The sequence below is a fragment of the Choristoneura fumiferana genome, chromosome 19 (genome assembly GCF_025370935.1).
Source record: "Choristoneura fumiferana chromosome 19, NRCan_CFum_1, whole genome shotgun sequence".
NCBI classification, from domain to species: Eukaryota; Metazoa; Arthropoda; class Insecta; order Lepidoptera; family Tortricidae; genus Choristoneura; species Choristoneura fumiferana.
Genome location: NC_133490.1, coordinates 2,774,026 through 2,801,555, shown reverse-complemented (window position 1 = coordinate 2,801,555; position 27,530 = coordinate 2,774,026). Strand labels below are relative to the sequence as shown.

At 40.2% G+C, this 27,530-nt stretch overlaps 1 protein-coding gene across 1 annotated transcript; it reads right to left on the bottom strand.

Annotated features, from left to right (window-relative positions):
- LOC141438642 (uncharacterized) lies at positions 1–25,819 on the bottom strand. Its single transcript, XM_074102505.1, is given in 18 exon segments — positions 1–3,079; positions 3,620–3,701; positions 4,397–4,533; positions 5,381–5,547; positions 6,501–6,660; positions 7,192–7,347; positions 8,980–9,086; positions 10,395–10,550; positions 11,220–11,277; positions 11,408–11,583; positions 12,313–12,407; positions 16,676–16,718; positions 16,721–16,834; positions 17,367–17,441; positions 21,294–21,394; positions 22,983–23,146; positions 24,273–24,451; positions 25,773–25,819. Coding segments are annotated over 18 exon segments (2,001 nt in total). The 5' UTR covers positions 25,801–25,819; the 3' UTR covers positions 1–3,076.
- Positions 25,820–27,530: the final 1,711 nt, after the last annotated feature.

The window sequence follows — 27,530 nt, the reverse complement described above, 5'->3', positions numbered from 1 at the left end:
TAATTTTACGTCATTTATTTACCTACTGAAGGGTCTAAATATAATTGAAAAACATCGAAAAACGTAAGTACAAACAATAAATACGGAGAATCTGATCAGTCGGGACGTTACGTTACCTAGCTAGATGAAGGTGAAATTAAATGATTAAATTAGATGATTCATCGATTGAGATTCTCACAGAACAGATATTAAAATCTCAGAGAAATACACTTATGGCTGGCTACTTGCTGGAAACACAAATCTCGAGTTAGTGTTAACCTCAGTTTAGTAGTGTCAAAATGTATGGAACTGTCAATCTTAAGCCAGGTTTTACTACTACATCTAGATTTATTTTTCCTGCAAGACGGCCTTAGAAATTCACAGCAACTTTAACAGTAACGCAACCAAAGATTTAGAAGTTTAGATATAGATATTCCTTCGCAGCGAAAAAGTAGTAACATTACACGCTACGGCGCGGTACTGAGAAATTAGTGCCATCTCTTTCTGCCTTACGGTAATTATCAACACTACTTTCTCTGTTATGATTCCAAATCTCATTCACTTTCGAAGTTGACACATTTCGGCGCGCTCAAAGTATGATAAGGGCGTACCTATCTAAACATCTAAAATCTTTGAAATGCATCCTGTAAATAAAGAATGCCCTAAAACAGAACTGCCAGTTCTGCTGGTATATTCCGATATTGTTTTATATTTTAGGGTATAATTATCTACTGAATAGCGAAATGAGTTTTAAGAAAACCTAAATAAAAATTTAATAATAAAATATGGCAAGATGATGATTGACCAGTGCACGTAATACTTTTGACTAAAATGCCGAGAATTCGTATCTTGGCTAAATAATTGGAGCATTTCCAAAAATAGAATACAATATATCTACAATTACAAAATTGGACATGTAAAAAAATTGTCACGAATGGACATATAAGGCTATTTTACAGTACTTATAGTTTTGTACTCTTGTTTTTGAAAATACTCAGTATAATTTCGATTTATTTTACAAAGTCACATACAATATACGCTTATATTATATTGACAATCTTACACATATATAATATATACGACAAAACAGCAACAGTAATTTTTCAAAAATATGAATCAACTGGTTAAGTATAAAAAAATTATCTAGTCATCAATGTAAATATAATCTCACTCATCCGACCTTGAATTAACTTGGATTTTTTAAATCAACCATTGGCGAACTAATCTGTTTATCATTATAAAACAGCGATTCCAATGCTGCGAAATACAGCCTACCCATAAAGAGCAAAAAAAGAGAGCAATAATTTCTTATTAAAAAATGTAAGCTCCACTTGTCCATTTTCTAGTCTTTCTGAGCAATCTCTTAATGAAAATTATTGCTAATGCTAAGTAATATTTGTCATGTCCAAATTGAATAAAACTTGAGCCGAAGCAATATTGCACGCTCGAAAGCACTCGTTTATAAAATGCAAACTATCAGTCCTTAATATAAAATGTATAAATATATTTACTATCTAAATAAGTTGTTAACCTTTTGACCGCTAATGTCTTAAATAATGTACATTTGAACCTTCTGCGTGTTTACACACATCAGTCTTTTGTGATAAACAGGTATGAATCAATCTGAAAGGTCCTTACTACATGCAAAAAGTTTCCTAAGTTTTAAGTACTTTTATCTATAACAGTAGTTGTAGTACTACTACAGCGTATCCTTATAGACAACTTGACGTTTTAAATAAGAATAAAATATAGTTCAAAAAACTAACAAACGTGGTTAACCGTACTAAAATATAAATTGGGCAAATTCACCTTAAGCAGGCGCGGCGCACTCCGCGATATAGGTGCGATTCTGTAAGTATCAAAACACCCCACGCCGGCGTGGGTTAACTCACTAGGGCTATGAGCACCGCCCGGCACGCACGCTCGCAGTCTCTCGCTTCGCTCGAACTTGTCGCGTTTACGTGTAGCTGTGTGATTTTCGTGAAACTGGTTCACGATGAGTGCAAAAAAATATTGCATTCATATTTATTTTATTTATATATTCATATTCTGTACATAACAATTACACTAATCAACCCAATTCTGTTCGAAACCATATTAAGTGCGAGTGCAACAAAAGAACAGATAGGTAATTTGCGATTTACCAAAGCCCACTGCGGGCGTACACGACCTTTGACGCAGCCGAAGACGCATTCGGCACGCGACCTTGTACAATTATCCATTTTGTGACCGTCAGAGATCGTAGGCGCGTCAATTTAAAAATGCTAGAAAACTAAGTATTTGTCCGAATTTACTCTTAAGTTATATGTGAGTATTTTTTTATATTGATTTACAACCCTATCCTAAACCAAAACGTCAGTGCTGAATAATAACGACCTTCGCGCGCAGCACTAGAGTTCAATGTTGCTTGGTGGTGCGCGGTGATTTTAGGCATATAAAATGGCGGCCTTCGTCAACATCAAAAGAGAGAACCTTCTGTACTTGTACTATTACTTATTCTGTGCCTTAAGGTCATTCGAACATCCAAACACGACTAGGTCACGTTGTTCTGTCTTGGAATTCCAGTGCCTGCCTTGAACTTGAATACCATTATTAGTCAAATATCACCATAGAGACTATTCTCACTAACCAAAACATGTCTAGGTAGGTTGTCTTGTGTTTTCAGTATCCAGCTTCCAGCTCTATCATCAGCTCGATGGTACCATATCATTGAATTGTCTTCATACGCTTAATTACCGAGATTCGTGTCAGTATCACAATATGAAGTAGGTGAAAATCAAGTTAAAGACCCCGTTATATACATTTACAAGTGAAGCAAATAACAGTGTGTTAAAAATTACATAAAGTTACTTATCATTTGTTAGAAGGACCTTTTTCGAGTTTTAACGTACATTATCCCTTGATTTTGAGCGCTTGTAGGTGATTGATTGTATTGTGCGTTATGTATTTATAATTTATAAGACACTGGTCAAAAGTTTAACTAGGTTACAACCATAACTTATACAATTGGCAATACGAGACTTTACAACTTTAAAACAGGGTTAAAAACGTAAGGCTTTGGTAATCTAAGGCAGTTACGATGGACTCCGCTCGTTGGTTACTGTAAAAACAAAACAATACTTTAGATTTAAGGAACGTACACCATGCTTAGGGAGGGTAAATCGTCCAGTGCATCTGGATCCACCGTAGTGGGCACGATGGGCATGCCCGCATCTCTAATAGACTTGTGACGACACTTTCAAAAGTCGTTCATGAGTCATGCTTGTTCAAGAGCGAGTTCGTAGTCCGACTCGCACTTGACCGATTTTTCGATGGCTGTGACCACAAACCTGCTAAGGTTGGAAATACACATGCTTTAGCTCGCACATTTTCGGACGAGTAGCTGGCACGTGTACGTCAATCTTGATACAAATACGACACACGTGAGCAAGCTTGTATGAAAACGTGCGAGCTACAGGCAAGTGTATTCCCGGCCTACCAGACACCTACCATTGCAACATCTCATAAATTCATATTTTAATAGGCGGTGACTCGAAGTTCACTAGATGGGCCCCTCAAACTGTTGCGCGGGAACGAGGTGGCGACATTTGTGTGAACAGCATGAATAGCTAGTACTGACAGTTAAAATCTAAAAGCTTACCACAAATCGGTTGACTTTAGGTGCGAAGGTTTTCGCCACGTTGGTCGGCTGCCCCTTCATGGCTTCGAATTTCTCACGCAAACTGGGAACAAAGTGATTGTTATTTTTTAAAGTTTTAAATTTCAGTGGACGACCGGATGCCCAAGTGATTAGAGAACCTGACTACGAAGCTTGAGGTCTCGGGTTCAAATCCCGGGCGGGGCGGATGTTTGTATGAATAATACGAATGTTTGTTCTCGGGTCTTGGATGTTTAATATGTATTTATGTATGTATTTATCTATATAAGTATGTTTATCCGTTGCCTATCCATAGGACAGTCAAGGGCAAAGATATCGACACGGCCAAAGTTGCAAAAATATGTATACAGGGCCTAATTGTTAAGTGCATAAAGTCGTGTATACATATTTTTGTAACTTTGGCCGTGTCGATATCTTTGCCCTTGACTGTACAAGCTTTGCTTAGTTTGGGACTAGGTCAATTGGTGTCAAGTGTCCCATGATATTTATTTATTTTCATCACACTTGCTCGTAAACAGTGTCGCAACCGAAGGACCTTTTCTTTGCGGCCGCGCACAACGCGCAGCAGCGGGAGAGTTGGCGCTGCCCTCAAGCTGCGGCAGCTTTCGGCAATTTTTATAAAAAAAAAATATTCTTTCACAAATACATTCATACATACATTCACCTTGGGCTTCTAATAGAATCTCGTTCGTAACTCCCCACTTACAGCCCGTAAGACACAATGTACTATTATTGGGTCAGACTTAATTAAGGCATTACCTCTTGGCAGTCTCGAGCTGCGACTCTCCGTCGTCGTCGCGCTCGATGACGACGCCGGAGGGCGAGCGCGCCGGCTCCGACTCCGACCAGTGCTCGAAGCGGTCGCGGAAACTCTTCGTGCGCGCCAGCTGCTGCGCCTGATACAAATTTACCCCATATTTCACCACACTCTGATCATTTATTTTTATTAGATATACCACCAGAGCCAATGAGGGCTATCGTTTTTTGTCTCACTAGATGGCGCACTGTTGCGTGAGGTTTTTAAGTATGGCTTTTAAAGTCTGTTATTACGGGCGTGAAAATAAAGTTTAGATTAAAATCATATTTAATACACCTTAAAACTGTACCATAACATTATCGAGGATGCCACAGTGTTGCATAGTCCCCGTTTTGTTCGGAAAAAAGGGAGGACAAAGGTTTCCGAAAGACAAAACTGTCTCAAAACACAGACATTCATTGCCCCGGAAGGCATATTTGCCGTAATTAATTTCAGATATTGCAAAATATTTACAAAATTATTCTAATTATAAATAAACCCGCGTAGCTCACCAAAAACTATGAGATTTGACATTTCGGAGACCTCACGCTACACTAGCGCCTCTAGTGGCGAATTCATACGCGATAGCCCTCATTGCATAATAAAGTACATGCTAATAATATTAATGAAATTCAATACAAAATCGCTAATATAAGGCCTGGTGGACTTCTCAACAATTAGTGTCTGCGTCGAAAAAAACAATAATTTTGTAAATTTGACGAGCAACTGCTATTACAACTTAGATTAGTTATACTAAATAGAGGAAAAAACGAGCCAGCAGGAGTGGACTTGTAGTCGTCTACCTTACCTCCATATTATCTATGAAACTTCTATTGCTCCTGCTGGCTCGAGTGCCAAGGCACTGACTTCACAACTATTAAAAAAACAATTTCATTATTTTTTTATTTGGATTCCCATACATCCGTATCCCTGAACTGCAGTTTCACCTGTTTAAGCGCCTCGTCCTGATCCCGCGCCTCGTTGTAGTACCGCTGGCGTTCCTCCTCGCTGTCCTCTTCGTATTCTTCGTCGCTGTACTCCTCCTCGGAGGACTCCCCCTGGTGGGTGTGCTCGCCCGGCGGAGGGGGGGTGAAGCACTTCAACGGCTTCGGGCCTGGAGGGGAGAGGCAAAAGATTCCAAGTCTTTTCACTAAAATAAATTTAAAAAAAAAGGTTTTTTTGCAGACTTTTTTGTTGACTGTTCTTGCATTATCATCCAAACTACATTTCCGTACCAAATTTCAAGTCGATGCTATTGAACAGTTGAGAAGTTCCGTCTTGCAGAGGCGATTCTAGCTGGACCACCAGGATGTCACTACTATTAAATGATATGGTCCCGGATAACACACATCTTAAATCGAGTTTAGCTATATTTCGGGCTAAACTCGATTTAAGACGTGAAAATGTATGTATGTATGTACTTTATTGTACATAAAACACTACAAGAAACAACAAAACAAAAGAGTACAAAGGCGAACTGAGCGAAAGGTGAACTGGGTGAGTTTATCAAATTCAAAATATCTTTATTCAATTTAGGCTTTAACAAGCACTTATGAATTTCAAAAAAATTTACCACCGGTTCGGAAAAACCTCTGTTGAGAAGAATCCGGCAAGAAACTCAACGAGGTATATTTTTTTTAAACAGGTTTACACTTATCCGGGACGATATCATAATATGGGTGCGTCTCACGGTAGTTTCATGTTCAAAAATGTCACTACTAGATTACTGTATGTATTGTCACCATATTTACATAAGTATGCAAAATTTAAAGTCAATCCGAACATTGGAAGTGGGTCAAATTCAACTTGCAAGATTTGACCCGCACAATGCACATACATGTGTGTCCACCAACGAGATGGACGGATAACCTAGTTAAAGCCGCGGGTTCACGATGGATGCAGACCAGAGCATCTGGAGGTCTATGGGGGAGGCCTATGTCCAACAGTGGACGTCCTACGGCTGAGATGATTTTATTTATTTATTTATTTATTTATTAAATTACATTTGTACCCTTACAGCTAAAGCCAAACCGGCACAAACTTTAAACACTTAAGATGATGTCTGACCGTGGTCCTGCGGCTGCCGGCGCTGCTCCTCCATCTGCCGGAAGACGTCGATCATGCGCGAGGCGGTGTGCCGGTCGGCCGCCAGCCCCGTGTCGGGCGCCGCGCCCCCGCGGACCACGCTCGGCTCGTGATACACCTCCGGCGACGGCGACTTCGGACGCTGGACAAATGGAGAATGTAATGTTTTATAATAGGTTACTGCAGAGGCCGCGAAATAGGGGATGACCCTCCGAGCAGGAGGGTACAGGGTGAAACTTTGAACGTGAATCAAAATTTGTGTTTCATGCTGGACAATTGTTGAAAATAGTCTGAAATATTGTCATAAATGTCTCTTTGACAAAAAAAAAGAAAGAATATACATTTATTTAACGCCATAAAACATCACAATAAACATAACAATAGACCAAAGACAAGACATACATGACGCTAAACAGGTCCCCACTCAGCATAATGCCACGGCAAGCCGTGGCGCTGATTTTCAGTGAGGACCTTCTCTAAAAACTAACTCAAAACAAAAAATAAATTTACTTATTATTAAATTCAATTCAATCGGGAGCAGTTGAATTTTTTGAAGTCACCGACAAAAGTATACTTTGGAGATATGAATAATGCATTATTACTATTAAAAAACGGTACAAGAAGATTACAACGGGACAAATAGCAAACAAGAAAAAGTTGATTGATCCCGTACCTGTATCTGCCTGGGCGGCGTCATGCGGAACTCCTTGCGGGTTTCTTCTGGCTTGTAGGTCTCGAAGAACTTGAACCGGTCCGAGATGTCGGCCGTCTGTATGTGCACCTCCTCCACCTTATCTGCCGCGCGGACTACGTCCTTCGGCACGAACGGCTGCGACATTCACAATAGTGGGTATAATTCTAGATACTAGTTGAGATTTTCTTGGAAATTTGTAGATACCACGTAGATACAAATACCTCTTCACCGCCGCAAAAGAAAGAAAGAAAGAAAGAAAAGTTTATTTTGGCTCCAAAAATGTACCACCTAAAACTAAGACTAGAACTAGCACTAAAACTATGTTACTAGGTGACACAGCAGGATACCAAAAAGGGTCTCCACTCAGCATGTGTTGCCGCACATTATGTGCAGCAACGCTGGTTTTCTGTGGAGCCCAAACAATTTTTAATTCCATTACAGAAGGATTAATTTCGAGTTGAATGTTGATCATGATTATGTATAGATGACCGTGGCGTGTGAGGCATTCCATTGGCTGTCCCGACTGGATGACTGGGGCGGTGAAGAGGTAAAGGACGTTTTTATGAAAACATGTAAAATAAATAGATGCTTAATTTACGACGTTACAAAGATCTTTTTTATTATTTTCCATTTAACAGCTGTAGACTGTATTCGATTCAAGTAACTATTCTTAGGAACAGATCTTGACAGGTTGGCAAACAAACAATAAAGATATAAGTTATCATTATCATCATCCCAGCCTATATACGTCCCACTGCTGGGCACAGGCCTCCTCTCAGAACAAGAGGCTTGGGCCATAGTTCCCACGCGGGCCCAGTGCGGATTGGGAACTTCACACGCACCATTGAATTGTTTCGCAGGTTTTTGCAGGTTTCCTCACGATGTTTTCCTTCACCGCAAAGCTCGTGGTAAATTTCAAATGTAATTCCGCATATGAATTTCGACAAACTCAGAGGTGCGAGCCGGGGTTTGAACCCACGACCCTCTGTTTGAGAGGCGATAGGTCAAACCACTAGGCCAACACGGCTGAAGATATAAGTATCTTCAGCTAAAATAGCTGAAAAAGCACATCCCCTTTAAGCTTTTGTGATATTTAAAAAATACACACTTAAAATATGAAAGCGTCCGTCTATTAACCCTTTATAAGGTAGAGGCGATTTAGCGACCACTTGCATCGAGTTGGAAACTGAACCTTATTAATTTCATAATACGTCACAATTTCCATTGTAATTATTGAAAATACGACTAGCTTTAACAATATTCTTTGACAGGTATGTATTCGATAGCTGCTTTTGATTCTGTGGTAGTACGCTCCAATAAATGGGGCCTTATTAAGGGTTAATTACAATAAAATACACTAATCCTTATCGTTTGAAATTATGGATTTATTATTATTATTATTCGAAAGATACGGTTTTATTATTGTGACAGTGGTAGGCACAGAGTTACATCTACGGTTCCATTTGTACAGTATTTATCTGAATTAAATGAAATCGATTTTATTTATGTTTAAAATAATAATAATTAAAGTAAAAACATGAAAATAAAATGAAAATTTCGATCATAGTCAAAATACCACCAGCGGGACTTATCACGCTAACACACACGAGTAATATTTACCTCGACGTTTCGGCAAAATTGCACTGGTCTACTCGTGAGTGAAAATCACGAAAGTTTAAAACGTTATAAAAATGTCGATGACAAATTTAGAAAATATGGATTAATTTACATTTACAGGATTTTATTTTAGTATTGTTGTTGACTCACGATCTCTTTCCGCTTGGGCGCGTCCTGCGGCGGCGGGGACGTGGGCGACTGGCTCTTGGCGTTGGCATCGAGCTCCAGGAAGATCGAGCGAGACTTCTTGCCAATGCCTGCGAATAAACAAAATTACACTACAGAATCATCGTCATTTATTTTTATAAAAAAAAACTTACACAGTATAACAGTTTTAGCCTGACTTTCGACCAGAGATGAGCGAGGATGTGTAGCGAGGAATGAGTTTTTTATGAACCAATAGAAACGCTAAGGCCCCTGACGCTACGCCTGGTTAAGATCGCGGGATCGCGGTGGATGCGGAAAGCACAAGACCGGTCTGAGTGGAGAGCCTTGGGGGAGGCCTATGTCCAGCAGTGGACGTCATTCGGCTGGCATGATGATCATGATAGAAACGCTTCATTTACTTATCCTCGCTCCGCTCAGCTGTTTCCACCAGAGCGGTGCTATTGCTTCTTAGACCGCTTCATACTTTTTTTTTCGATTTTCGTTCTTTTTAGACTAAGTGGCTGTTTCACCATCCATTGATTAGTGTTAACTGACGGTTAAATGTGATGCCGTCTCCGTCTATTCGAAAAAAAAAACAAATAGAGACGACATCACCTTTAACCGTCAGTTAACGCTAATCAATGGATGGTGAAACGGCCCCTAAGGAGGGTGTTCACAGAGGCGAAATATCGCTAGATGGCGTTAGTGTCGTGTGGTCTGTTTGACGTTTGCTCGTGATTGGTTATAGTACATTGTGTCTTAAGGGCGGTAAATAAGGAATTACGAACGAGAGTCTATTAGAAGCCCGAAGTCGATGTTCGTAATTCTAGTACCGCCCGTGCGACATACAATGTTTTTCATCACATTTGCGAGTAAAATTTTATATTTGTAAAAGAAAAAATATAATTGTTCCAAATATTGGCGATACCTTAGGCTGCGCTCTTGGCAGCGCTGCATGCCCTCCCCCTCCCGCAGCATGTGCCTGAGCCGCGTGTGCATGTGGTGGTCCATGTAGTCCTGCCGCAGCGCGCGCAGCAGCCATTAGTACGCGCAATGACTCATTTACCGACCTTGGCCTTCATGACATGAAAATTAGTACGGGCAATGACTCATTTACCGACCACGGGTTTCATGACAAGCACATTAAGGTCGAGGGTTTTATTTGGGGGGTTGCAACCAAGGTAGCCTGCATGTTCGACACTGTTTAAGAGCAAGTGTGGTGAAAAATAACTAAATGAGCCAATCGCAAACAAACGTCACACGTCAAACGTACCTCACGACACTAACGCCATCTAGCGACATTTCGCCTCTGTGAAATCCCTCAGTGATACTATATCGCGACGACTGGCTGCAAGTCGCCTGTAGATGATTGCTACGTTACGTGGCCTAAAATAAAACTAGGTTAAGAGAATGAATACCTTCGTTGAAGAGCGCGCGATCGTCGATCTCCCGGTTCCTGGGCGGCTGGTTCTCATCGTTGAACACTTCTCCATTCTCGAAGCGCTGCTTGATGGCGCGAGCTTTCTCCGCGTCCAGATCTAGCTCGCGTGAGATCTTGTCTGCTGACGTCACACCTGAACAAAGGAAAAGAGTATTAATTTTGGACTTTTTTAAACTCAGTAGATATGCCATTTATGCTAGCTTTATCACGCAGAAGAATGAAAAATGGCTAGCTTTCTATGCCGTGGGAATCCTTTCCTAGTGTACTTCTAAGTATAATAACTTTTAATATAGTTTAATTGCCACCGTACTAACAGTTTATTTGTGCGTTTTTTTATGTTTTCCTACTACAGAAATCCGTCATTTATGAACAGATTTCAAAAATTTCAACCGCTAGGATTGGAAATAAGAAATTAGACACGCCTGTTTTATTATGCCATGTTAACCCTTATTAAGACCCTATTTATTGGAGCGGAATCAAAAGCAGCTATCGAATACATGCCTGTAAAAGAATATTATAAAGCTAGTCGTATTTTCAATAATTACAATAGAAATTGTGACGTATTCTGAAATTAATAAGGTTCAGTTTCCAACTCAATGCAAATGGTCGCTAAATGGCCTCTACCTTATCAAGGGTTAATGAAAGCCACGGTATATTTTTTGGAAACTCCCACGTTTTTTTTTTGTAATAATGAAAATACAATTCAATTGCTAGATCTAATGGTTAAAGCGAAAAGCCAAAAGTAAACTAGCGCAAAGTAAAGGCTAGCTGAAAATATTAGTAAAAATAATGTAATGCTTACTTTGCTCGCTCTGCATTACGGACTGTTCGTACATCTCTTTGATTTTGGCTTGCTTGCCCTGTAAAAAAAGGAAAAACATGTTAATAACTATTTTGTTTTGTATGTATAGAGGTTGGTTGTAACTCTTTGGCAGGCGTAGGCAGTAGCTGCTACGTATGTTTCGTAACGCATGGCTCTTTCCCACTGACCATGAACAGCCTGCTGCGTATGTTCTGTATCTCCTGTTTGCGCTCCCGGGTGCGCTCGGAGGCGCCGTGCTGGCCGGTCTCGAACTTGCCGACGATCTCGCTCATGTTGCAGAAGGACACCGGCGCCTCGCCCTTGTGTGTGTGCTTGTATGAGTTCTTGAGGACTGAGTCTTCATCTGTGAACAACAGTGGTAAATAAACTAAAGAAATTAATACCTTAGGGTCTACGCGGACGCCTATTGAAAATAGTATGTTCCCAATTGCATTAAAATTTCCTGATGTGTATTCTTGAAGTTGTTTCGGAGTACACATACCTCGGGCAGATTTTGCAGCTAGGTAGAAACAACTGAGAAGGAGGCCAAGCGGAGGATTCAGCTGGGCTGGGCAGTTTTCTCGTCATTCATACCGCAATGTCTGAAAACGAAAGTTTCAACCAGTGCGTCCCACCCGTCATTACATACGGAGCTGAAACGTGGACACTCACAGTACGACTAATCCACCACTTCAAGGTCGCTCAGCGAGCTATGGAACGAGCTATGCTCGGAGTTTCTCTGAAAGATAGAATCCGCAACGAGGCTATTCGACACAGAACTGATGTCATCGACATAGCTCAGAGAATTAGCAAGTTGAAGTGGCAGTGGGCTGGTCATATCTGTCGCAGAACCGACAACCGCTGGAGTAAACGAGTTCTTGAGTGGAGACCGCGTCTTGGCAAACGTAGTGTAGAACGCCCTCCGGCCAGATGGAGTGACGATCTACAAAAGGCTGCTGGTAGAAGCTGGGTGCGTCTAACCGAAGACAGGACGCAATGGCGCTCTTTGGGGGAGGACCATGTCCAGCAGTGGACTGCTATAGGCTGATGATGATGATGATGATGATGTGTATTGATGAAGAGAACAGCTTACCCTCCTCATCTTCAGGCTCACTGGAGCTGGCTTCCACGGGCACGCCATTCAGGAACTCATCGGAGACGCCCACGTCCATTCCCTTGGCTTTGAACCTGCAACACGACAGACAAACGTACATTAAACTGTATTGAAGGAACACTCGATATATCTCGGAAAACACAGATGTTGACGTGACATTTAAACTGTGACACTTGACACAGGTTTGTGTTTGTCATGAGAGAAACAAGCAGTGCTCTAAAAAGCAGTGTTAAAAAAGGTTTTGAAACGATAAGTACTTTTTGGTGCCAATTTTCTGAATTAATTTGACAATACAACTGTTTACCTAGTGCCATCCCTTTTGTCAAAATTAAACATTAATGACATTGTAATAAGAACCACGGCACGCGTCATCGTGAATGACTCTACCTATACAGTATGGTGTGTTATTTTTGATCTCAATCAACTTTAAAGAAACAAGTCAAATGAAGATCCACCATTACCTGTCATATTTCGTTTTCTAGAATTATTTACCGTACAACGGCAAAACCTACTAGACACTGGCAAAATTGTCCTCCAATGGACAGAGCCATATTTTTCTAAAAAATCTAAGTCAAATGAAGAAATTTCTCTAATATATGGCCTAACGCTTACTGTTTAAAAGACAGTCAAGAATTAAGATACACTATAATGAACTATGTGCAGTAAAACAGTGTAAATTTGAAAATTAGTTTTTATAAAGTCCGTAACTCAAGTCATAATTCACACAAAAAATTAAGGTCAAACCGGGGCTAATGCGTCACAATACTTTAAAGTGCATATTTATCAGATTATAACAAACACATTTTGTATCCTTAAAGGCTATAACTTATGTACAAGCTAACATATTTGATCTAATGTCATATTTTAGTGCCATTTTATGGTATTTTTAATAACTTCTACGTGTAAACTACATTTCTGTGAAAGCTGGGATTTTTAGACGCTATAACCCCAGGTAGTAACGTTATATTTTGGTGTAGAACGTATATTTTCACCCAGGGAAGGTATTTCTTCTTTAAATGAAAATGGGATGAAACTGAAAATATGCCCACCAAATAAAGATTTTTTTTCAAATCGATTCTCAAATAACAGAGTTAAAAACACAAAAAGATTAAAATTTTAACGAGAGCTAAACACCGAATAAGTATAAAAAACAGCACCGCATCTAACACTTTTAAAACTAAAAACACAACGTGAAAATCACCTTCTCACTGACACGGCAAAAGCCATCATTATTAAAGACAATTTTTATTTTTTATTTTAAAAACTAGTCACTGAAAGTTCCGAAACGGCAACCGATCGTAACGCTAAACGATATATGACACGAAATTAAATTTCCTCAACATACCAACTTAGTTTCATCAGCTTTGTAAATAAACTAACTTTGTAAGTCAAGGGCATAGAGTCTAATATTCGATGGATTATTAGTAAAGTACAGAAGATATTAAATGGTAGTAAAAGCTCCTGAAAAAACTTGCCGCTACCACGATAGTACGTTTAAAGTGAGCTTTTATCATGTTAGTTTGATCAAATCTTGGAAGTTCATTTCGGCGCACTTTGAATGGTAGGATTTACTTCAAATTTGGCATATTTATGTAAGTCCGGTTACAATACATGAATGTTAGTGAAATTCTGGTGATCGGTCCAGAATCGTCTCCGCAGGACAACTCCTTAACGGCTAATAGCATAGACTTGACATTTAGCATTTCCTTTGTCTGATTTCGTCGTGAATTTCGTTTATCGCCAGTCCGTGGGAACTAAAATTTTCTGTGAAACAAACGTAAAGTGAGTATTCACGTTCGCCTTTATAATATTAGTAAGGAAGTAAGGATAGTAGCTAGTAAGCCTCTCAAAAAATAATATTTAGGCACACCAATTACGTATCAGAAATGACACGTTATTTTTCGGTTACAACTTAAAATTTTACCTTAAACATTTTTCTCAACTACAATTTTCATGTTTCGCACAGACGTATCTTCGCACGTGTCTGCGCAGTAACAGCAGCTTATTTCACAAGTATATTTTTAATTTACATTCAAAAGCAGCATTGTACGTTGTCCAATTGTTAAGTTTCGCGCAGAACCGACACTCCCATTGCCAGGGGTAACAAAAATAGAATGTTTGAAATCAGCGCCTCATATGACGCAAGTGTAAGTGGCATCTGTGATGGGATCGCGCGGGTTTGATACTTGACTGGAGGGTTGGTAAACTAATTATTATTTTAATAAAGAAATAGGATTGCAATTGATCACGATCAGATCTGTTTATAATATCAAAACGCCTGATTGTAAGCGAAGATATTTGCATTTCCAATAATTTAATGTCAAATAATTTGGTTTTATTGTAAATATACCTATTAATGATACATTATTAAAAGTTACGAGTAAGTAGGCTTTACCCGCGGCTTTGCACTCGTAAACCATTTAGGTTATTATTGAATTTCGAAAATATACCCGTAGGAATTCACAAAACTCACATTTGGGATTTTATCTCGATCCCATGAAGTTAAAAATAAAACAACATATAAACTTTCGCTTAGGACTTGATTTGATTGTATCAAAAGGACTAAAATGAAATAGGAAAGAATATTTTTATCGAGATGTGTGTGTGGATACTTAACATTTGTGGCATTTCGAAAATATATGAATTTTTATATACGTAGCAAGCTACATTTTTTCTACCATACACATCTACTAAAACAAGCAATTATAATTAAAAAACATTTTTTCTACCATTACTCGACACAAAATTAGTTTTAAAAAAACAGTCACAGAATTGAGGAACTTGTCCAAACTGGTCATATTTAACGAAGTAAAAAACGTGCGTTACCTCTGCAATTAAAAAGTACAAAATATTTAAAAACCCTTATTTCTACTATCAAGACTATTCAAATCTACTACGAAACACGTGTGAGTTCCAACTCGAAAAACAATCTAAAAAAGCTGAACTTTAATCCGTTACAGCTAAGGTCGGAAATGGCAAAAAGAAAGAGTTTAAAAAACTAGGTACTTGAGAGATGAAGTAATATAAAGCCGCAGAAAGAGGGGTTTGTTTGAAGATAATTTACTTGCCAAGAACATTGTTCTTAGGAGTACTAAAAGGTCATACTTTAGGCGGCGTTCCCACCAGAGATGTGCGTGGATATTTGTATGAATAATACGAATGTGTGTTCTCGGGTCTTGGATGTTCAATAATGTATTTAAGTATGCATTTATCTATATAAGTATGTTTATCCGTTGCCTAGTATCCATTGTATTTACAAGCTTTGCTTAGTTTGGGACTAGGTCAATTGGTGTCAAGTGTCCCATGATATTTATTTATTTTTATTTTTTATTATTGATGGCCACGGAGCGTAACTTTGGTGCGGGTGACGTCATTATGACCTAACTAGGATGTTCTTAAAACAAAATTACAACACTGCAATGATGCTTATGACTCGTTAATTTAGTAGTGATGTAAATTTAAAATACCATGTGAATAAAATATTTTACTGGGTAATCTAATTGTAACAAAAAATATTAGTTTTATTTACTTAAATAAACTTCACGTGTACACTCAGGGCAATATAACTCTCAAATCTCCCGCCAATTACAAATTGGCGTTGTAGTGCTCATAATCCTCATAACCGCACATGGAGCAAAATATTGTTGAAAGTCAAAACCTTTCTTAATGTAAATTTTTTTTTTTATGGCAATGGTTTTAAAAATATTTCTTTGCTTAAAACTTCTGGCAATTCCAAATCCCAAAACCATCCATGAAAATTGACTGCGTTCTATCTGACATTGATTATATCAGTAAACTAAAGAGGTCTGGATAAAAACACTGTATTTAGCTCATACGTCTGTCATCGGCATCAAAGTTACGCTCCCTGGTTATGATCAAAGAGAATAACGTCCGAGCTATGATGATGATGATGGTAAGATTGGTTTTTTGGAATCTTTTTGTATTTTTTATTTCAATTCCAAATTTTTTGTTACTTTTACGGTCATCCCGTAAAACCCAGATTCCAAAAAACCAATCTTAATTTGATTGCTTAATAACGACATCTCTTGTCCGGGTGAGCGGTTAGTTCCAATGGGGTGCTGAAAGTTTCTCGACGAGGGCTACAGCATAGATGTCGCTAGTGTCGTTGCTTAAGTGACTAAATAAGAAAACAAACAAGCTGAGATATGTGGTGCATAGGAGAAATTCGTGTCTGTATCACTGTCCAGTGGTGGTGTAGTGGTATAGCACGTGGCACGGAATGCCGAGGACCTGGGTTCGATTCCCAGCACTGGTCTTATTTTTCTGGTTTTTCTATGCATCTATATTTCAGTTTGTATTTTCGATGATGATGATTGCTTACTTGGCTAGCTTGGACAGCAGGGCGGTGCTTTTCTCGCGGGGGCGCGCGGCTCGGGCGGCGCGGGCGCCTCCGTCTTATTCTTGTTCTCGAACACCTCGAAGCGGGATTTCACGTCCAGCTGGGACAGCTCCTGGAGGCCCAGGTCTGGCTTGTCCGACGCTACGGGAAATTACAAATTTATTAACATGTCCAGGTTTTAGGGGCACCCATAATTTACGTCATACGTACAGGAGTCAATCAACTAGAACTTGGGACCCATTGGCCACGTCCGACTGGTAGTCAATTTCCCAGTAATCGTCAACTTTAATTTTTTTCAGCTTTAAGCTGATCTATTCGGCATACTATGTCGAGCACTGGGACATTTACACTTCCATTAATATCCTAATTTTTTTACTTGGCTCTTATTTCCAAATTTGTTTTTGTGTCCAATTCAAGTTTTTATTGTTATTGAAAACATTTGTATTGTAATTTATTTTATTAAACCGGTTGAACAAAATAAATGGCATCTCGGCTTTTATACATTCCACGGCAGGGCACTTGACAAAAAATAAAAAGAAATGATTTAAATATAAATGTTTTGACGTCTGTTTATTTCTTTCTCTAACACTAGCTCATAGGACATTGTTACTAACCCAATATGGATTTTTATCTCAATTAAATAAAATTGTATTGAATTGAATAGAGATCTTACCTCTGGCAACATCGGGCGGCAGCTCGATGGGGTTGCTTTCGCAGATGATCATCTGGTGTTTCTTAGGGGCTACCGCTAAAACAAAACAAACAATTCATTATAAGTGCCAGTGTTTTGAAATTAACTTCATTTGAGCCTCTGAATGCTCTCTTAAAGTTAACGGAAATTAAAAATAACATAGTATATAAACGTAAACTAAGTTATCTCTAAACATTATTTAACAAATTATTAATAATCCGCATTTAATATCGGTTTAAAAATTGATTTTATTTTCCTGGGCTAAAAGTAAAAAAAAATGCAAATAAAACAAACAATAGGTACTCAATGGTTATTTGCATTTTATATTAAGGGGATCCCATGCCCCAATGACCTTCGATCTGAATTCCTTAGTTTTCTAATGTGTTTTGGAGCTTATTATGTTAACAACAACGGCTTTAAGCAATATAGTATCCCATATTTACTTCAAAGTTCATTGTTTTCGAGATATTTGGCATCAAAGTTGAACAATTTTAGGCCAAAAAACTGGTTTTCTGGCCATAACTTTTGTGTTAATTAGTTTCAAATGAAAACCGTCGACACGTTTTTAGAGAAGTCAAAGACGAACCCAAATATGTAGATCTTTCACGTCAATAGAGATACGAAATAAGTGTTTTTTTAGACAATGTTTAAAAAAATCATACAAAATTAAGTATTCATTTTTTTTCAAAATCCGGTAGACAAAAATGGAGATAAAAGATTGAAGAACCGGTAGCCATTTGACTTATAATTCTATCTGTAGTGCAAAAGTAGGAGATACTATTCAAAACTTGTCAATAATCGATGAAAACCTTGGGTAGCCCCTTAATTTTTAGTCTATTGATTTATGAATAAAAACTATTAATATATCTCTACCATACTTGTATGTATTTTGTGCACCTGGAAAATGTATTCTGCAAATTTTTTTTGACAGTTTTCTCTAGATTAGGCTGTACTATTGGAAACACCATCATCATTCCGTCCTATATACGTCCCACTGCTGCACTGGCCTCCTCTGAGAACGAGAGAGCTTGTGCCGTAGTTCTCACTTGGGCGAGTGCGGATTGGCAACTACACACACACCATTGAGTTGCTTCTCAGATTTCCTCACGACGTTTTCATCGTAAAGCTCGTGGTAAAATTCAAATGTAATTTCGCACATAAATTTCGAAAACTTATGGGGGCTGGGCGAGCCCCGATTGGAACCCACGATCCTCTGCTTGAGAGGCCAAGGCTACCACGGCTTAACTACGTCCTTATGAAACGAAATGAAATAGCATTTTACAAAAATATACAATCCATTGTAGTAACATACCCACATCTTCCCCATCCATTTTGTATAAATCACTTCCACTTGCAACAAAGAACAAGGATACACTAAATAATTTTACAGAAACATATTTTTAAACTAATGATTCATTAACATCGTCAATACAATAACGAGGTGTTGACAAGTTAATTAACTTTATCACTTGTTGCCAAAGGATTTATTAAAATACATTGTTTGTTATTAACGGGTCATTGCGCAAATAATGGGGATTGAACATTGAATTGATAAAGAACGCGATAGAGCGTGACCATTATTTTTGATTTTTAGGGTTCCCTCTTAAAAGGGAGAACATAATTAATAAATCTGAGATAGGTACATGTAGGCAAAATACGTGAAGTTATCGCTTTAACTTCGTAAGGCCCACATCAAATTTCGATTATTAGAATTTGAAACTTAGGGCCTGTTTCACCATTTGTCGACTAACTTTAAGTGTCAGATAAAAGTAATGCCATGCCGTCTTTGTTTATTCGGACAAAGCAAACAGAGATGGCGCCACTGATATCCGTCACTTAAAGTTAGTCAACAAGTGGTCAAACAGGCCCTTAATGTCAATTAGTAAAAGTTGACATTTGCTTTGACGTGTCTCCTAATTTAGGCCGTTGGGCCTTACGAGGTTAAGGGATCTCTACTAGCCAAACATTAAGTAAATTAAAGGAGCATAATCGTATAGTTTAATTTAGAGTTTATGTGCAAACATAAGATACAAATTTTTCAACTTTGTCGGTCCTTAACCCTTCAAAACCCGATCACTACCAAAAGAAAAGTACTGTCAAAACCCAAGAACATTATGAATATTATTATATCAATAAAAAAAAAATTTAAGCTCTATTTAAATGACTATGAGGCTTAATTCGAACACAGTCAACTGGCTCTACAAGGAGCCGGCGGGAGTTGACAGTACTTTTTTCGCTGACTACCCCGGTTGAAGGTGAAGGGTTAAGGCTAGTGTCGCCATGAGGGTAGGCAGCGCTATTATTGCATAAGGGTAGGCAGCGCTAGTGTTGCCCTAAGCTTAGTCAACGCTAATGTGGCCATGTAGGTCGGAAGCGCCAGTGTTGTCATGCGGGTAGGCAGCGCTAGTGTTGTCATGCGGGTAGGCAGCGCTACTGTCACCATAAGGGTAGGCAGCGCTAGTGTCGCTATGAGAGTAGGCAGCGCTAGTGTCGCCATGAGGGTAGGCAGCGCTACTGTCACCATAAGGGTAGGCAGCGCTAGTGTGGCCATGAGGGTAGGCAGCGCTAGTGTCGCCATGAGGGTAGGCAGCGCTAGTGTCACCATGAGGGTAGGCAGCGCTAGTGTCGCTATGAGAGTAGGCAGCGCTAGTGTCGCCATGAGGGTAGGCAGCGCTAGTGTCACCATGAGGGTAGGCAGCGCTAGTGTCGCCATGAGGGTAGGCAGCGCTAGTGTCGCCATGAGGGTAGAAAGCGCTAGTGTCACCATAAGGGTAGGCAGCGCTAGTGTCGCTATGAGAGTAGGCAGCGCTAGTGTCGCCATGAGGGTAGGCAGCGCTAGTGTCACCATAGGGTAGGCAGCGCTAGTGTCGCCATGAGGGTAGGCAGCGCTACTGTCACCATAAGGGTAGGCAGCGCTAGTGTCGCCATGAGGGTAGAAAGCGCTAGTGTCACCATGAGGGTAGGCAGCGCTAGTGTCACCATAAGGGTAGGCAGCGCTAGTGTCGCTATGAGAGTAGGCAGCGCTAGTGTCGCCATGAGGGTAGGCAGCGCTAGTGTCGCCATGAGGGTAGGCAGCGCTAGTGTCGCCATGAGGGTAGGCAGCGCTAGTGTCGCCATGAGGGTGGCAGTGCTAGTGTCACCATGAGGGTAGGCAGCGCTAGTGTCATAGGTAGGCAGCGCTAGTGTCGCCATGAGGTAGGCAGCGCTAGTGTCGCCATGAGGGTAGGCAGCGCTAGTGTCGCCATGAGGGTAGGCAGCGCTAGTGTCGCCATGAGGGTAGGCAGCGCTAGTGTCGCCATGAGGGTAGGCAGCGCTAGTGTCACCATAAGGGTAGGCAGCGCTAGTGTGGCCATGAGGGTAGGCAGCGCTAGTGTCGCCATGAGGGTAGGCAGCGCTAGTGTCGCCATAAGGGTAGGCACGCTAGTGTCATGAGGTAGGCAGCGCTAGTGTCGCCATGAGGGTAGGCAGCGCTAGTGTCACCATAAGGGTAGGCAGCGCTAGTGTCGCCATGAGGGTAGGCAGCGCTAGTGTCGCCATGAGGGTAGGCAGCGCTAGTGTCGCCATGAGGGTAGGCAGCGCTAGTGTCGCCATGAGGGTAGGCAGCGCTAGTGTTGTCATGCGGGTAGGCAGCGCTAGTGTTGCCCTAAGCTTAGGCAACGCTAATGTTGCCATGTAGGTAGGCAGCGCTAGTGTCGCCATGAGGGTAGGCAGCGCTAGTGTCACCATGAGGGTAGGCAGCGCTAGTGTCACCATGAGGGTAGGCAGCGCTAGTGTCACCATGAGGGTAGGCAGCGCTAGTGTCACCATGGGGGTAGGCAGCGCTAGTGGTGGTGCTGGCGGGTGCATACGGGGCTACTGGCGCTGTCTATCCTCACATAACGTCACTGTGTACTAGTGGTGACGACTTACCGTCCGGCTGGTCGTCGCCGTTGGCCGGTTTGGGTTCGAACAGTTGCTTGAAGTGAGGCTTGCAGTAGAGAGTAGTGTGGTCGCTCTGGTATGTTTCCACGCTGCAAAGATAATAGATTTTTTAACACTTTATTAGCTTCACCTTGTATAACAGTAAAAAATATGTATGTATGTACACTACACATATCTTGGAAGTAGAGTTGTACTGATTAGTGGGAAAAACCATATTCGGCCACATTGGTGAACATAAGAAATATATTGTGTTAACATTTCAGAAGTACAATTAATTCTACGGCGGAAGCATTTTACACTTCCGCTAAACGTAGGTGGAAAGGTCGATTGAAAAAAAAAAGACTATTTCAGACTAACATATTAAGTCCATATTAATGCCACATGGATGGCAGCTATCTTAAATATTGAAAATAGCACATTATGTGTAAAGGACTTCCCTTTATTTTTAAAAAACAATAAATTCTGGATTTATGGATATTTGAAAAATCGCTTGTCTTAGTCGGGACTCGACTGGTCAAATGTGACAAAAAATAACATGCCGTATTTTATGATGCAGATCGGAAGGATTACTGGATAAGGTTCAGTGCCTGGGCGAAATAAGCGTTAAATAAGAATTTTCCCAGAGATAAGACCAAGCTAGATCGATTTGTCATCCTCGAAAACCCCTACATACCAAATTTCATTGAAATCGTTAGAGCCGTTTCCGAGATTCTGATTATAATACAAGAGTCGCTCGTCTAAAGGTATTAGATTGACCTCTAAATAACATGCACAATCAAAATAACAGAAGGCCATGAAAACTAACAATTGCCTTTTAATTTTGTTTTCACTCGTCCAAACCCGTATTTTTATGTACTTACCTTATATTTTTAATTTATTTGTTATTATGCTAATTTTTATAGTTAACATAATTGCAATTAGGTATTGTTGCAGGGCAATTACCAAAACAGATATTTAAACAAATCTCTAAGAGCCAAGACACGCAGGGTGTTAAAATTTTGTTTAGAACAAATTTATTTTGTGCCACGTTTCTTGTCTCCCCGAACAGGGCTGGAAGCAATCAGGCGAAAAGCAGAGCCGAAAGGCAGAGGAGGATGGATGCATATGGCTGTCGATCGCCAGGCGTGGAGAAATGGAGAGGAAACCTATGGCCGAAGACGGACGAACTAAGGGCTGCTATGGATGGATGGATGGATGGATGGAAAAACGTGAATTGAAAATACAAACTGAAATATAGATGCACAGAAAAACCAGAAAAATAAGACCAGCACTGGGAATCGAACCCAGGTCCTCGGTATTCCGTACCGCGTGCTATACCGCTACACCACTGCTGGTCAACGGTACAGACACGAATTTCCCCTATGCACCTCATATCTCAGCTTGTTTGTTTCTTATTTAGCCACTTAAGCAGTGACGCTAGCGACATCTATACCGTAGCCCTCATCGAGAAACTTTTTCGGCACTCCATTGGAACTAACCGCTCACCCAGACAAGAGATGTCGTTACTAAGCAATCAAATTAAGATTGTTTTTTTTTTTTACTAATTTTTATTTCAATTCCAATCAAAAAGTTCCAAAAAAAAACAATCTTAATGGAAAAACGTGGACATCACTATCACTGACATCTTTGTAGCCAGATGTTAAAATTGAATAGCATTGCCACGGTGATGTAACTCACGTGAGCTGCTTGTTGCACTGAACGCAGCGGAAGCACTCCTTGTGCCAGGCGCGCTTCTCCGCCTTCACCCGCTCCATGGCGTAGACGGGGCGGGAGCACTTCGCGCACTGAGGATTTTCGTCGGCGGCTTGCATCTTCTTGTGGAGCTTTGACGAGCTTTTTGACTGGAAAAGGGAGAAGCGTTTAAGCTTGAGAATATTTAACTAGCTCTTGTCCACAACTTTGTCTGTACGGTCTGAAGGGGGAAGGTGGGAGGGGGGATATACATATACAAGCCTGATGGGGCTTTCCACGGATATTTAGGAGGTTTTGTGCTGCACGCCGCTGAATAAAAGCTGTGGGGGCCGTTTGAGCTATCGCCTCTCAAGTAGTGGATCGTGTGTTTCAAACCCGGGCTTACATTTCTGAGTTTTAGAAACTCATGTGCAAATTTTGTTTTTTTAAATGTTGCAAACAAGATTTTTTTTAATTATTTACAAGATGCATGGTCACTCTACAGTTAAAAATTACATTTGAAAATCACAAGCTTCACGGTGAAGGAAAATATCGTGAGGAAACCTGCATAAACCAGCGACGCAATCAATGGTGTGTATGAAGTTACCAATCCGATCTGGCCCCGCGTGGGCCACAAGTCCTCTCATTTTGAGACGAGGCCTGACTCCAGCAGTGGGATGTAGGTAGGTGTATACGCTTGTAGTAATAATAATTTTGTTTTGCGCATGTTCTGCTCCTCTACTGCATGGCAGGTCAAGGTTCAACCACTGGGCCACAACGACTTTGAAAGCACAAAACCCTCGAAATATTCGGAAAACCCCAAAATTAACCCCTCCAGCCGCACTTTACCACAGACTGTCTACATTAGCTAATTAATTGCTGTCGTATTCGGTTGCGTGCGATTTGGCAAGAATTCGCTCGCTTCAATGCTTTTAGTTTTTCCTATCATCCAATTACTTTCCTAGACTGTTTACTCCTGAGCCGCCGTCAAAAGCGATCTCGTCATAAGATTAGTTGGAATTTAATGACTGATTGAGATGTAGTTCAGAAAATAAACGTACCATTCTTAGATTATGATGTGATTGTAATTACATTTGACGTGCAACTTTCTGCTTTCCTCTTCTAATTGGGTGAGACGAGAGATACGGCTAGTATTATTATTACTTATGTTATGATCTTATCACTAACTATCGTATTTTTCACCGGCTTTAAAAGAGGAATTTTTAGGGTTCCGTACAAGTAGAAAAGCAATATTTTGTGAAAGCTGACGTACAGTTGGCAGTATTTATCACTTACCACGGATATAGTCCCCTCGTCCTTATGCCGCCTCATGGACTTCTTCTTCTTGACCTGCCGCTGCTCCGACACTTGCACCTCCTGGTAGCTCCTCTGGACCCTCGACTCCGTCTGGATGAGGGTCTGAGAGGACTCCATGGTGGCCGTGACCGTCGCTGTAGCCATTGCCATCTTGTGCTCTGGAAAGAACGGTATTTTTAACAGACTTCAGAAAAGAACAGGTCTGATGAGGGTTTCTTGACATGCGCAATATCACTAGATGGCGTTAGCAGTCCTGGATTTGACCATAGCCTCTCTCTCTCTCTCTCTCTCTCTAGCTTTGTTGCGACACAACACAAGCCGTTACAACACACTGCATCAGATAAATGTGAACGCAACCATAAAATGTATGAAACCGATACCGTTCTGATGCGTCACGACACAACACGACAGACAGATGTGAATGCAGCTTTATTATTTAGAAACCTACATGGGCGGCGGAAATAAAGTGGCCTACACTCATAAAAAATATAAATCCGGCACTCGTTAGTTTAATAGGGTCATTTGATGTTACAATTTTGCTTACGATTCGCTCATTTACTTATTGTTGTTGTTGTTTCTTTAAAAAAATATGGCTCTATCCATTGGAGGACAATTTTGCCAGTGTCTAGTAGTTTTTGCCGTTGTACGGTAAAAAAAAATCTAGAAAACGAAATATGAGAGGTAATGGTGGATGAACGATGACAGCGCGAATCCCATTTACTTATTTAACCAATCACAAACGCGACGTAAATGTCAAAATTATCGTCGCGGCGGACCTCACGATGCCGCCAACTATTGTTACAGAAACTAAAGCAGCTCGATTAGTTTTTTTCGATCTTCACCACCGATGAACTGATTTTTAATTCAATCAAGTATTTTACAGACACTTTGGGCGTCTCCTGCGTTACCAAAATTGTCTCTGGCGTTACAGAAAAATCGTACTCCCAACAAGATATTTCAGTTTAATAGATGGAACTTACGTAGGATGGCCATGTATTCATGTACACCATCTACAGAACATACAGCATACAGAAAAAACATACACAAAAAACATGTTTACTTACAAAAATCTGCAATTGTTTTGAAAAATGTCGCGGACAGATTAGTGTCGGTAAAACAGTTGATTGGCCCTTTAAATAAATTACGGACGATTGAGAATTGGAAATACGTATGGAACACCAAACGAGAAAATAACACCAAAGAAATCATTATAAGTAGATCTGTTGAAATATGATACGATTGCGAACAAATAAAATTAAGTCAGAGTTTTCTATGGTCGTCGTGTTATATAACGTCACAGTTCACTTCGAATCTCTGTCCAATTGAAAATATAAAATCTTCGTAGTTTTCCACAACTCGGTTTGTTATACAACACACATAGTCCCTGTTAATTAATCAATTATCTCGTAATTTCCGTGTCTGATTACCGATCATTATTAGTATTCTGTGCATGCGTGCGCGCATGTATATAAAAGTTACCATAAGAAGCCGGGCTCGCGATCAACATTTCCAACAAACTCGCTACCTCAAACACAATATAACGAATGTTTACGAAAGTCAAAAACACCGTCTTATATACTCAAAAAGTGAGCAAACGATAAATTTATTTGCATTGAATTAGCTTGTGAATGAGTGCTGTTGCGTTGGTGTGTATACGTATGTATGTATGTGTTATATATATGCTTTAATAGTGTTAGGTGGGCAAGAGTTTACGGGGCACGGGTAAAGATAGAACACGATATAAAACTGATTCACATACACGCACGCCATTGTGGAAAAATGAGGTACATTTTCCAAAGGAGAACTATAGGTCTAAGAGATTTTTAAGAAAGTTAGAATAAAAGAAAGATAAGTAATCGCATTTCGTGAGTTGCATGTACTGTAGCCCTAATGAATGATGAAGTGGCAGGAGCATGGTCTTGACGTCGAGTGGCTTCTAAGGGGGGGGGTGCTATCCAGCAGTGGAGCACTCAAAAGCGTCGACAATTTATTAGGTCTTATCCCAGATAATAGTTTCATTACTTTTTGGGGCGCGCACAATCTTAGTGCTATGACGAAAAACGCACGAGTAGCTTCTGGGGCTGTCGCGTGAACACCTCTTAAGTAAAAAAAAATGGTCCTTCGTACCGGATTCAAAACAGCAAAGAGTAAAACATAATATTTAAGAACGTCCAGACGCTATCTTATTTTTAATGGCAATAAAAACTAATGTTAATCAGATGCGATCGTTCGAGAGAAACATTTTATCTTCAACAAGATGTCTGTAATAGAGACGTCGTTTTCTTCTACAGCCAAAAAGGTGGTGACAGAAATCGTCCCCGCATACTACTAGATTTTTGTCTAGGTTGTTTTACACAACCTATTAATTATTAAATAATAAGATTCACTGGACACTGGCAGTATGATTACATCGTAAAATGCCAAATCACGTAGGGGCTGCATCGCAACTGAAATCGCTAAATGACTTGCTACATAGTCAAATTACCACCAACGGGACTTACATCACAATAACACACACGAGTACATTTACCTCGACGTTTCGGCAACATTGCAGTGGCCGTGGTCACGAGTAGACATGAGCTACATCTTAGTAAGAATGCGTCGTTCATGGTCACATCAGGTAGCTCAAAGTCAAAATAAGTCAAATATCTTTATTCAATTTAGGCTATACAAGCACTTATGAAGCTCCGTTAGATACGACGACGAAGCGAAGCGAGGATTGTTTAGATTGAACTGTGACCCTACTGCGCGCGAGTCAAGCGAGCGAAGAAGCGTCAGAACACTTTTTTATTTGATTGACTAGTAAGTAACATGTAGTCATTTTTGAGATGTGGACTACATAACGATAATTTGCGACAAGTTTATCATCATCAGCCGAAAGACGTCAACTGCTGGACATAGGCCTCCCCCAAGGCCCTCCACTCCACTCAGACCGGTCTTGTGCTTTCCGCATAACCAGGTCGTCGCTCCATCTTGTTGGAGGCCTACCGACAGCTCGTCTCCCGGACAAGTTTATACTGCAATATAACTTACCTAAACTATGATCTGTATGGTTTTTTTTTGATCTAGTCTTTTTACTAGCGACCCGATGCACTTTCGGATCTGAATTTATTAAGCATCACGCACGTCTTTATAAAATAATATTAACAAACTACGGTAGCTTCACCACGGTTAACAACTGACACTATTTTTGTCAATCCTCATTGGTTATAATTCTGATAATAAACACCTTGGCTA